The sequence below is a fragment of the Pristiophorus japonicus genome, chromosome 4 (assembly GCF_044704955.1).
Source record: "Pristiophorus japonicus isolate sPriJap1 chromosome 4, sPriJap1.hap1, whole genome shotgun sequence".
Taxonomy (NCBI): domain Eukaryota; kingdom Metazoa; phylum Chordata; class Chondrichthyes; family Pristiophoridae; genus Pristiophorus; species Pristiophorus japonicus.
Window position 1 is genome coordinate 141,968,446 of NC_091980.1, and position 13,570 is coordinate 141,982,015.

General features: G+C 48.9%; 1 protein-coding gene across 1 annotated transcript in view; it reads left to right on the top strand.

Moving 5' to 3' along the window:
• The first annotated feature begins 5,811 nt into the window (after positions 1-5,811).
• Positions 5,812-13,570, top strand: part of LOC139263090 (ran-binding protein 17-like) — a 918,854-nt gene continuing 911,095 nt past the window's right edge. The window contains exon 1 of the mRNA XM_070878629.1: positions 5,812-5,848. Coding sequence (XP_070734730.1) covers positions 5,831-5,848 — 18 coding nt within the window. The 5' untranslated portion in view covers positions 5,812-5,830. The remainder of the gene's footprint in view (positions 5,849-13,570) is intronic.

Sequence of the window (13,570 nt, forward strand, 5' to 3'; positions counted from 1 at the left end):
GTGGATCTCAGGAACCACTGTCTATGGGGAGCCATAGTGACTGACAGGGAAGGTGAGGTGGCAGTGATCCCAGAAAAAGGGGCCAAGGGAACATTGTGTACCGTGAAGCCAAAGGAGGGTTATGACTTGGAATTACTGGTCAGTAACACCCCAGTGGAGTACCAGGCATATGTACGGGCACACCTTACAGCATTTGCCACCCACAAACATGACTGTGATAGGGTAACGGGGGTGGAAGTTAGTATAGTAGGGGACCCCATGACCCGACCACAAAAGCAGTATAACTTCCCCAGGGAGGCAGAGGCAGACCTGACAACGGCGCTGGGATCAATGGTAGAGCAAGGGGTGTTAAGACTGATAGCAACCCATGTGAACTCTCCACTGTGGCCGGTTAAGAAACCGGACAACTCATGGAGAGCCACCGTGGACTATCGAGTACTAAATAAGAATATCCCTGCCTGTGCACCCACTGTAGCAGCCGTAGCGGATCTCATAGGGAGTATTCCAGCATCTGCGACCACTTTCATGGTGCTGGATATTTCAAATGGGTTCTGGTCCATTCCTTTAAAACGGGAGGACCAGTACAAGTTCGCCTTTACCTTTAAGGGCCAACAATACACGTGGAACTGTCTTCCCCAAGGCTTCCACAATAGTCCCAGCATTTTTCACCAATGTATGGCGAACTATTTAAAGGGCTTTAGCAGACCCCAGCAGTTGGTGCAGTATGTGGATGACCTGCTCCTGTTCAGCGATCAGGGGGAGGAGCATGGCCCACTGCTGGCTGAGCTGCTGGAGCTGCTAAAAGAAGAAGGGTTTAAAGTAAACCCCAAGAAGGCACAGATCATCCAGAAGGAAGTCAAATTCCTGGGGCTGACTGTGCGCGCTGAGGGAAGGGCCATAGACAAGGCTAGAAGGGAGGCAGTACAGGAGTTACCAACTCCCAATACAGTGACAGGGGTAAGATCCTTTCTAGGGCTCACCGGGTACTGCAGAGACTTCATTGAGGATTATGTAGCCACCGCAGCCCCTCTGCTCAGGCTCCTACACAAGGGTGTCAAGTGGGACTGGGATGAGGTTTGCGATGCAGCATTTAATCAGCTCAAGAAGGACTTGCAGACCGCGCCAGCCTTAGGAGTGATAGATGTAGGAAAGGAGTTTTTCCTGGAGGTGGCAGCCAGCGGGGACAGTTTGAGCTCAGTGCTGCTTCAAGAGCGGCACGGCCAGTTGAGGCCGGTGGTTTACTCCTCCAGGATCCTCACAGATGTGGAGAAGGGGGACTCCAACTGTGAGAGACACCTCCTAGCCACACATTGGGCAGTGAAAAGATCCTTGATCTTCACGGGAGGGTCTCCTCTAACACTCCTAACCCACCACACACCTACTCAGATGCTCCTAGATGGGAGGATGAAGGACGGGACGGTGAGCAGTGCCCGCATTGCTCACTGGACACTGCTCCTCTCCCAGATGGACCTCAGATTAGAAGGCCCCCGCGAGCCAAGGCTCGCAGCCAACCTAATCTATCCAGGGAAAGCCCACAGGTGCTCCATTGAAGGGGTATGGGAGGTGAACATTGGCATTCAGGCGGGGTTACACCCTACAGGCCGGGACATTTACGTGGACGGGTCCAGCACGGTATCTGCTGGCGAACGACTCACTGGTTGCGGAGTCTACGACCCAAGGGCAGGTATTGCCCTTGCAATCAAGCTCCCCAGCACCATTAGCGCCCAGCATGCTGAACTGTCCGCCGAAATTTACGTGGAGACCCACCCCGAGGAATTCCCTACCCCGTACACGATTTGCTCGGACAGTATGTTCACCTGCAATTCACTGCTTTAACACAGCTACACGTATCTGGGCTCTCTTTCTCTGCTCTAACACAGGTACAGGTATCTGGGCTTTCTGACTGCTCGAACACAGGTACAGGTATCTGGGCTCTCTCACTGCCCTAACACAGGTACAGGTATCTGGGCTCTCTTATTGCTCTAACACAGGTACGGGTACCTGGGGTCACACTGCTCTCACACAGGTACAGGTGTCTGGGCTCTCTCACTGTATTAACACAGGTACAGGTATCTGGGCTCTGGGCTCTCTCACTGCCCGAACACAGGTACACTGTCTGGGCTCTCTCACTGCTCTAACACTGGTACACTGTCTGGTCTCTCTCACTGCACTAACACAGGTGCAGGTATCTGGGCCCTCTCACTGCTCGAACACAGGTACAGGTATCTGGGTTCTCTCACTGCACTAACTCAGGTACAGGTATCTGGGCTCTCTCACTGCTCAAACACGGGTACAGGTATCTGGGCTCTCTCACTGCCCTAACACAGGTACAGGTATCTGGGCTCTCTCACTGCACTAACACAGGTACAGGTATCTGGGCCTTCTCACTGCTCGAACACGGATACACTGTCTGGGCACTCTCACTGCTCTAACAGGAATTCAGGTATCTGGGCCTTCTCAATGCTCGAACACGGATACACTGTCTGGGCACTCTCACTGCACTAACAGAAATTCAGGTATCTGGGCTTTCTCACTGCTCTAACACAGGTACAGGTAGCTGGGCTCTCTCACTGCCCAAAGACAGGTACACTGTCTGGGCTCTCTCACTGATCTAACACAGGTACAGTTATCTGGATTCACTAACTGCACTAACACAGGTGCAGGTATCTGGGCTCTTTCACTGCTGTAACACAAGTACAGGTATCTGGGCTATCTCACTGCTCCAACACAGGTACACTGTCTGGGCTCTCTCACTGCTCTAACACAGGTACAGGTATCTGTGCTCACTCATTGCTCTAACATAGGTACACTGTCTGGGCTCTCTCACTGCTCGAACACAGATGCAGTTATATGGGCTCTCTTTCTGCTCTAACACATGTACAGGTATCTGGGCTGTCTCACTGCTCTAACACACGTACACTGTCTGGGCTCTCTCACTGCTCCAACACAGGTACAGGTATCTGGGCTCTGTCACTGCTCTAACACAGGTACACTGTCTGGGCTCTCTCACTGCTTTAACACAGGTACAGGTATCTGGGTTCTCTCTCTGCTCTAACACAGGTCCAGGTATCTGGGCTCTCTCACTGCTCTAAACAGGTAAAGGTATCTGGTCTCTCTCACTGCTCAAACACTTGCACACTGTCTGGGCTCTCTTTCTGCTCTAACACAGGTACACGTATCTGGTCTCTCTCTCTGCTCTAACACAGGTACAGGTATCTGGACTCTGTCACTGCTCCAACACAGTTAAAGGTATCTGGCATCTTTCACAGCTGTAACACAGATACAGGTATCTGGGCTCTCTGACTTCTCTAACACAGGTACACTGTCTGGGCTCTCTCACTGTCCTAACACAGGTACAGCTATCTGGGTTCTCTCACTGCTCCAACACAGGTACAGGTATCTGGGCTCTCTCACTGCTCTAACACAGGAACAGGTGTCTGGGCTCTCTCACTGCACAACACAGGTACACTTATCTGAGGTCTCTCACTACTCCAACACAGGTACAGGTATCTGGGCTCACACTGCTCTAACACAGATACAGGTGTCTGGGCTCTCTCACTGCTCTCACACAGGTACACTGTCTGGGCTCTCTCACTGCTCCAACACAGGTACAGGTATTTGGGCACTCTCACTGCTCTCACACACGTACACTGTCTGGGCTCTCTCACTGCTCGAACACAGTGCAGGTATATGGACTCTCTCACTGCTCTAACACAGGTACAGGTATCTGGGCTCTCTCACTGCTCTAACACAGGTACAGGTATCTGGGCTCTCTCACTGCTGTAACACAGGTACAGGTATCTGGTCTCTCTCACTGCTCTAACACAGGTACACTGTCTGGGATCTTTCACTGCTCTAACACAGGTAAAGGTATCTGGGCTCTCTCACTGCTCTAACACAGGTACAGGTATCTGGGCTCTCTCACTGCTCTAACACAGGTACACTGTCTGGGCTCTCACACTGCCCTAACACAGGTACAGGTATCTGGGCTCTCTCGCTGCTCTAACACGTACAGGTATCTGGTGTCTCTCACTGCTCTAACACAAGTACAGGTATCTGGGCTCTCTCACTGCTCTAACACAGGTACACTGTCTGGGCTCTCACACTGCCCTAAAACAGGTGCACTGTCTGGGCTCTCTCACTGCTTTAACACAGGTACAGGTATCTGGGCTCTCTCACTGCTCTAACAGACTTACATTGTCTGGGCAGTACTTTTGATGTAACTCTATAGCTCTCTTAACAGAGAGAACATCATCAAATAGCTTGACAGAAAGCACCTATCAGGAGAGAAAAAGCAGAGTGTGAACTGGGCAGGCTGGCGGTGGAGGTGGGGGAGTGGACAAGCAATTGCACAACAACAAGATGGGTTTTTAGGAGGCTTTTATGGCAGTCCGCAAGGTAGCAAAACAAGGGATAGGGATGTAGTAGCCGAAGGAACGGCCACCGATGGTGGTGCAGGGAATGAGACGGCTACCAGTGTGCAGGGCCAATCGGCTAGAGAGATAGCAATGCTTAAATGGTTGCCCGGCCATGGAGTGGTTCTACGTTTAAGCCAGAATCTTCTCTTTTATCTCTCGAGGTACATACAGGAAGCCAGTGGAACTTTGCTAGCATGGGGTAATGAATGTGCATAGCTTTGTGTGGATACATTACATGTGCTTTATATTACTTAAATCAAACTTTAAATCCGTACATCTTTACCAATTGTAGTTTGATAAAATGAAATCTATTGACTCTATTAACAATGGGTGGGCTGTCATATTTTTGGATTATGACATTAGATATTTTTCCCAGTGCAGCATCATCACTTTTGTTGAGAACTTTGTGTCCCTTCCGACCTGGAGTACACCTTTTTCTTGACAATATTGAGGTAAATAATAGCAAGACCCAGGGACTGCAACAGAAAATCTTTAATTTGTTACCCCAGGTGCTGGATCACACCCCCACTTCAAAAAGATAATTGTATATGCACTCTATCAGACCTAAGACTCAGTCTTTAAACCAGTCTTATGATACAGGTAAATGAACAGCATAAAGTATAAAGCATTGGTAGTCATTTTGACTTTAGTGTAAAACGGATAGTTTTCAGCTGCCTGTTGTACCTCTCTCCCTTTGAAAAGGCTCACTGCCCTGCTTGCTTTGGTGTTCAGAGGCCAGCGCTGTGCTTTCCTGTTCGTTGATGCTTGCTGTACTGCACCACACAGCGCTGTGCTTTCATCAAGTCATTGTAAAAATTATCAGTGGTATCTTTCTGAGTATTATAATTACTAGAATTTCAAGTAAAATAATAATTTTTTTCATTAGAAACCCTGCTTCTCTCAACGAAACTTCGTGATAATGTGCATTAGTTTTTTTTCAAAAAGTTATCTTCCTTCCCAGGAATTGGTAATTGTACAGAAATCATTAAATTATCTTTTCTTCAATATATTGCAATATACTTTATTTTTAAAAAAGTGATTATTCCAAATTTGCAGCACAAAATCTTTCGCGCGACTGCTTTGTGAAATAGATTCAGAAATGTATATATTAAAAAACAGAAATCCCACTTTCCAGATGTGATAAATAAAACTATAGGCAACTTCTTTGCTCAAGGACCATCACATTTGCAAATATTTTTGGTCAAAAAAGAAAAACATAAACAAACCCTGCTCAAGACTTTTGTTCAAGTAGTTTAATTATACACAGCCCGGGGGGCGGGGCATCGGCTTCCTCAGGCCCCGCCCCCGCCTGCTCCAGGCCACGTCCCCGCCTGTTTCAGGCTCCGCACCCGCCTGTTCCAGGCCCCGCCCCCGCTGCCCCAGGCCCCGCCCCCCGGAGTGACAGGCGGAACATGGCGGCTCACTCGCAGGTCAGTGGCTGGGCTGTTGGGGGCGGGGGGTCTCCCCGGGGGCTGGGGCTGCAGTTGCAGTGGGCACGGTCCCGGTGGGAGGGAAGCTCCTTTCATCCCATTATCCCCCCCCCCACTTTCCATCACTCACTGCCGAAGGGAGCCCGACCCCCGGCCCCGCTCTCCTCCCGGCCTGTGCCCGGGCTCCGGGCTCCGGGTCGGGGCCTCGGGGCCGCCCTCTGCCCCGGTTGGAGGCCAGGCCTGGGTTTGTGGTTTTAGTTTAAATGCGGCGCCGCCGTCGTTTCCAGGGCAACCGAGGCCCGGCCCTCAGGCTCTCAAACTCCATGGCGCTCGGTGATAAACATCGGCTCCCTCCCACCCAACCCAGCTAAACCCCCCCATCCCCATCTAATCCTCCCCGCCCAACCCCATCGAATCCCCCACAACCCTAAGCCCTGCTAAATGCCCCCCCAACCCCAGCTAAAGACCCCCCCACGCCCATCCAGCCCCCCCACCCTACCCCCAGCTAAAGACCACCCCACCCTAACCCCAGCTAAAGACCCCCTCATCCCCACCCCACCTACAGCTAAACGACCCCCCAGCCTCAGCTAAACGCGCCAATCCACACTTCCTCCAGCTAAACCCCGCTACACTTTACCACCAGCTAAATCCCCCCCACCCTACCTCCAGCTAAAGCCCCCCCCCACCCTACCCCCAGCTATTCCCCCCCCCACCCTACCCGCAGCTAAGCCCCCCCCACCCTACCCGCAGCTAAAGCCCACCCTACCCGCAGCTAAAGCCCCCTCCCCACCATACCGCAGCTAAAGCCCCTCCACCCTACCCGCAGCTAAAGCCCCCGCACCCTACCCCCAGCTAAAGCCCCCCCACCCTACCCCGAGCTAAATCCCCACCCCACCGCCCTACCCCCAGCTAAATCCCCCCACCCTACCCCCCAGCTAAATCCCCCCCAGCTAAATCCCCCACACCACCCTACCCCCAGCTAAACGCCTCCCCCACCCTACCCGCAGCTAAACGCCCCCCTCGACCCTACCCCCAGCTAAACGCCCCCTCGACCCTACCCCCAGCTAAACCCCCCCCCCGACCCTACCCCCAGCTAAACGCCTCCCCCCCCAACCTACCCCCAGCTAAACGCCTCCCCCCCCACCCTACCCCCAGCTAAACGCCCCCCCCCACCCTACCCCCAGCTAAACGCCCCCCCCACCCTACCCCCAGCTAAACACCCCCCCCATACCCCCAGCTAAACGCCCCCCACCCTACCCCCAGCTAAATGCCTCCCCCCCCACCCAACCCCAGCTAAACCCCTCCCCCCCCCCCCACCCTACCCCCAGCTAAACGCTCCCCCCAGCAAAACGCCCCCCCTACCCTACCCCTAGCAAAACGCCCCCCCCCCACCCCATCCCCAGCTAAACGCCCCCCCCCCACCCCATCCCCAGCTAAACGCCCCCCCCCCACCCCATCCCCAGCTAAACGCCCCGCCCACCCCATCCCCAGCTAAACGCCCCCCCCACCCCATCCCCAGCTCAACGCCTCCCCATCCCCAGCTAAACGCGCCCCCCCCCCCACCTACCCCCAGCTAACCCCCCCCACCCTACCCCCAGCTAAACACCCCCCCCACCCTATCCCCAGCTAAACCCCCCCCCCACCCTATCCCCAGCTAAACCCCTCCCACCCCCAGTTAACCCCCCCATCCTACCCCCAGCTAAATGCGCCCCCACCCTACCTCCAGCTAAAAGCCGCCCCCCCCATCTCCATCTAAAGCCCCCCCACCACGCACTCCCCTTTATAACTTTCTGCCCCTCAGTTAATGTAACACGATCCTCTCCTTATTTCAGCTTGATAAATCAATACTGCTCAGTTACTATAATTCTCACTCTCCCCTCTCTTTATTAATTAGTTCCCCATAGTTATTGTTTTTATCATTGAGAGGGACGAGTTTAATTTTTACTTGTTTTATTTGGTTCCTTTCTTTGGTTGACAGTCTAGTTTTGTAATCCCCCTCCCCAGCTGTGCCTTGCAGAACACAACGGTTACTTTAAAGCTGCTTTCAGCCAGTGTGGCAGTTGAGCAATTCTCCAGTTTGTGTGAATGCAGAAGGAAGGGAAAAATCAGACAGAGTTCATGCTCCTTATCATTTTGCCAGTCACCCTTGCTGCTTGCCTGCGTGCGTGTGTGTGTGTGTGTGTGTGTGGAGATCTAGGGAACACAAAATAAGACTGCTATAATTGTTGCCATAGTCGAATAAGGTGCCGGCACTCACTACCGAGACTCACTTAAATGGTCCACTTGGTTGTGGTAATGGAGAGTTGCTGGTACCGCTGGGCCCATATAACCCCAGCATGAGTCAGAGAACAGGATGAGGTTCTGAGATTTCAAGGAGTTTACTTCAATGCCGACCATTTCTATGGTTCTGATGGAGTTCGTAGCAAATGTTGTAAGTCTATCATGTAGAAGCATCATTTTGGAAATGAATGATGTTGTGGTTGTACAGGATAATGGAAAGTAATATAAGCTCAGCACGTGCATTTTTGCAAGTATCTTTTGCAATATGTGAAAATGGGCATTGATATCTTCAAGCCTCTGATTACCCCCGCATCCAAACATATTTCAGCTGTTGTCACTTGGATTTCAGTGACGTGTTGCAGTGGGTGTAAAATTTTCATTTTATGCCCACTTTAACTGAAAAACAGGCAGCAATGTAGGTACAGAATCAACGCGTTGATACTTGGATTGTGTGTGGAGAGTGAAGTCATCGTTCGTCCGTCAATATCAAAAAAGACAGCCAGCATATTATCAGTTTTTACAGTGAGTTCTTTGATGGCTGATGAGAACTACTTTTGCTCGGAATATGTGTCAGCGGATTGAACAGTGGATCCGGGATACACTAGGTTGGGATCTTGATTTTTCAGGCCAGACTTTCACAGATGGTGTTTACATTCAGTATCAACAATGCATTGGGCTTCATGGATAGATTTTCACCATGCTTTCTTATCTTTAGCAAGTTGTTTCCACTTATGGACGCCTGTTTTGTACTGGTGCCACTTTTATGCAGTGTTCATATCCCATTTGTTGACCACCGCAAAATCGATTCCCAGTTTCCAGTGGGCCCTAAAACATCTTCGAGACTCGTTCATCAGACATTCTCATCACAGGATTTGACCATCCTATCCGTGCCTTCATGATCAAAGCATCTATGTTTGCTATATTAATGCATCTATGTTTGCTATGTTTGTTACATTATTGTACCTGGTAATAAAGTAACTGCAACAAACGACAATCAGTAAAGTGCATTGGCTTGGATGTAATTTCCTATCCCCCTAAAACATACTGGTGCCATTGCTCGAATAATCTTTGTGACAACACCGTTTTTTGTTGAGAGTTGCCACACCTTGGGAGTGGGAGGTACAGAAACTTCTAAAAGTCCTGGTTTTAAAATAGTAGTCAGTTTTTCCACATAACTCACTGTCTTCTGAGGTGGAGGTATATATTAAAGCTGCTGATAACTTTTCAACATTGGAAAAAACATCAGTTCTTAAGCCGTCATCCTACCCCCATTCGTAGCCTTTATCTTGCCTCCTGTTTGGTTTTGGACTCAGCAGAGAGAATGTAATATGAGGAGCAAGTTAATGTTGTTTCTGTGTCACGTTTGTTCCCAGTTTGTCAGCATGTATGTTGATTTGCTTGGCCTCATAGTAAATCTCCCCTATTCATCTATTCAAACATACTGTGATTAAATGTGTTGTATTGTTAACTGATCTCAGAGCAGGACTTTTACAGATGGTTTATATTTGAGAAATCTAGGTTGGAGGCCAAGGCCGACAGTGCAGAAAATCACCACGGATGAAAAGTGTGAAAGAAAAGATGTGAATCAGGAAATAATATTTAGCAGAATAAACGGCAGAAGAGTATAGGACAAAGTTCAAACTGAGGGAGGCATGGAGAGCCACGTTTTTTCTCGGAACGAATGAGAGGAGGATCCACTGAAATCAGGCATCAATTCAACATCGTGGTGAAGGGAATGCACGTAGAGTGTGTATTTGCAGCTTTGGAGGGTCAGCATCTACAACAACTTGAATTTGTACAGCGCCTTTAATGTAGGAAAACATCCTAAGTCACCGAACCAAAAAAGGCGATATTAGGACAGATGACCAAAGGCTTGGTCAAAGTTGTAGATTTTAAGGCGGGTCTTAAAGGAGGAGAGATTGGTGGGGAGACGGAGAGGTTTAGAGAAGGAATTCCAGAGCTTAGAGCCTAGACTGATGAAGGCACGGCCGCCAATGGTGGGGTGAAGGGAGTACGGGATGCACAAGAGACCAAAGTTGGAGGAACATAGAGTGGTTGTAGGGCTGGAGCAGATTACAGGAATAAGGAGAGGCAAGGAGCTGGAGGGATTTGAACACAAGGGTTAGAATTTAAAAATCGTAGTGTTAGTGGATCGGGAGCCAATGTAGGTCACCAAGCACGGGTGACGTGCGAGCAGGACTTGGTGCGGGTTAGAATACAGGCAGCAGAGTTTTGGATGAGCTGAAGTTTATGGAGGGTGGAGGAAGGGAGACCGGCTCGGAGAGAGTTGGAAAATGTTGAGTCTGAAGGTTAAAAAAGCATGGATGAGGATTTTGGCAGCTGATAGACCAAGGCAGGTGTAGAAATGTGAGATGTTATGGAGGTGGAAATAGGCAGTCTTGGTGATGGAGCGGATATGTGGTTGGCATTTCAGCTCAGGGTCAAATAGAATGGTTAGGTTCAACCTAAGACAGTGGCCAGAAAGCAAAGGCAAGAGAGGAAAGTCCAGGCAATCATTGACCCTATTAGCTTTGACACAAATCAGAATTTCTTACTTTGGTTTTGTTGTCCACAAATTATTACGAATTTCCCTTCGACAGGGATGCAGTCTAAGTAAAGTGTTAATGGATGCAGCAAACATCAGACCAATTGTTGTCAGGTCTTAAAGTACACAGACTAGGGTGGTGGGGGAGCCGACCATTGCGGCCTCACCGGGTGTGTACAAGGTGCACACTCACCCGGCGAGGCCTCACAAAAGCTGGTTCTCGGGGCGGGATGCGCATGCGCTGAGAACTGGCTTCTCCGATCTGTCAAAATTTCTTTAGAGAGTTGTCTGAATTTCAAGTAATGTAGGTGGAATCGTACGTATTCTTCAATTGGAATGTGTCAGCCGTGGCTCAGTGGTAGCACTCTCACCTCTGAGTCAGAAGGTTGTGGGTTCAAGTTCCACTCCAGAGACTTGAGAGTCCAGTGCAGTTCTGAGGGAGTGCTGCACTGTCGAAGGTGAGATGAGATGTTAAATCAAGGCCCAACCTGCCCTCTTAGGTAGATGTAAAGATCCCACGGCACGATTCGAAGAAGAGCAGTGGAGTTCTCCCAGTGTCATGGCCAATATTTATCTCTCACCTATACCTGAAACAGATGCTCTAGTCGTGTATCTCATTGCTGTTTGTAGGACCTTCCTGAGCGCAAATTGACTGCTGCATTTTCTTCATAACAACAGTAGCTACACTTCATTGGTTGTGAAGTGCTTTAGGATGTCCTGAGGCTGTGAAGCTTGTTTTTATTAAATGCAAGTTTTTTTTTGTGATCAAGGTTAATTAGTGGACCTGGATCACACTAATCTCCAAACTGTAGAGGATTAAAAACCCTGGTTTCAGGTCAAAGGTTTGCTTACGTAAACTGCAATTTAACTTATATAAGAAAAAGGTGAGTGAGGGGGAGGGCTTCCCGAAATGAAATAATTAAAATCGAGATGGGGGGTGGAGTCAAAAAGAGAGAGATTTGTTATGAGCAAACGTTTTGGTGACTGATAACTGGCTTCTACAATGCTAAGAATATAAAACCGTGCTGTTAAAAATGTGGCATCTGTTATGAAAAGCTTAGCATGAGACCAAAACTGAGTATAATCGGGTAAAAAGATGTAACATGCTGGAGAATAGCACAGAAATACTGACTGTACTTGAGGCTTGTGCCACAGTATTGCTTCCCTGGCACAGACTAAGACTGGGTTGTATGGGTCCATATCACACCAGGCAGTGCCTTCAGTCCGTAAGTCATCGGGAGATATCCTAAAGAATAGTTTATAAGCTACTTAAAGTATCGGAAAATATTTTGGTTTAGGGTAAAATAAAATTCGATTACTGCAGTTTCTAAGTCATAGCTATTGAAGTATTGATGTAAAGATTGATAAAGTTGGAAATGCACAGCAGGTCAGTCAATATTTCAGGGACTTTATGACGTGGGTCTAATGGATACCTCACACTCGCCAACTTGTGTGATGCTGGAGTTGATAATCTTCTGCCATGGTCCTCAACACCAGTTAATGGCTCTATATTTTTTACACTGGTTTGCCTACATTATAATACGTTCAGTGCCAATTTTTCAAGGGTTGTGTTATAATCTACATCGGGCTAGGCTTTCGGCACAGCGCATTGCCCATATTTGATGAAAAATGGAAACTAGCACCCAATTATTGCCTATTTATCGCCGGTGCAATTTTCGGCATACAGGAATGAGCTGCATCGCCTGGCCTATTTTTTAAAAAATGATGTCATCCTCGTGCAAGGCCCAGAATGCTGTTTATAATGGAAACTAGCGCCCAGATTATCGCAAAGCCCTACTTTCGGCATTTCGCCCAAATGATCGCTCACCCAAAAAGACGCTCAAGAAAAGCTGCACTCACCTGACCTTAACTCGGCAGTATGGACTCCATTTTGTAATTTGGAGGATCTTTAATAAAAGGCTGCTTGATTGGGAGGAGAAGTAATTTGTGAGTGATTTTAAGGGCGTTTTTGAATCTTGCCAATCATCTAATTACATTGCATTACAATTTAAGAAGACAGAAGGCATTTATGATGATTTATAGTGATGGGGCCTCTAATTTCTCAACCAGTATTGATGACTACTCACATGTTGCAGAATAGAGATGGGAGAAGGTTTATTGAAGAGCATTATGTGCCCAATCAAAGAGCTAGCAGACTGCTAAGGAGGAGGAGACATTGCAGCCAACGCATTTACAAGGATAAGCGATCATACCTGGACTTGTCTGATAACACGTCCGTTAGAAGGCTGCGATTTCAAAAGGAGGTCATCAGTGAGATATGTCAGCTAATTAAGGGAAATCTGCAGCCTTCCAGCACCATCAGGACTGCACTGCCTGTTGAGGTTAAGATTGTATGCAACCCTATATAACCAGCATTCTACCGCCACCAGAAGCCGTATCTGTTGGAGTCCTAAGGGATCCCAGCATCCCTTGGGATTTCTATATAAGCAGACCTCCCATACTGTACCAACACTCGAGTTAGAATAAAGACTCTTACTCAAGTCTACAGTACTCAATCACATTACTTTATTCTGGACATAACAACTGGCGACGAGATAATGAACCATCACGTGAAAATGCAGAGAACTGTTGGTATTCTGGAGAAATTCTCAGAAGGGGACGAATGGGAGGCCTTCGTGGAGCAACTTGACCAATACTTCGTGGCCAATAAGCTGGAAGGGGATGAGAACGCTGCCAAACGAAGGGCAACAACCTATGGCCTCGTGAAAAACCTTCTTGCTCCGGTGAAACCAACAACCAAATCGTATGAAGAACTGTGTACGCTGGTCCTAAATCCGAAGGAGAGCGTTCTGATGGCAAGGTATTGATTTTATACATGTCAGCGGTCTGAAGGCCAGGAAGTGGCGAGCTACGTCGCTGAACTAAGGCGTCTTGCA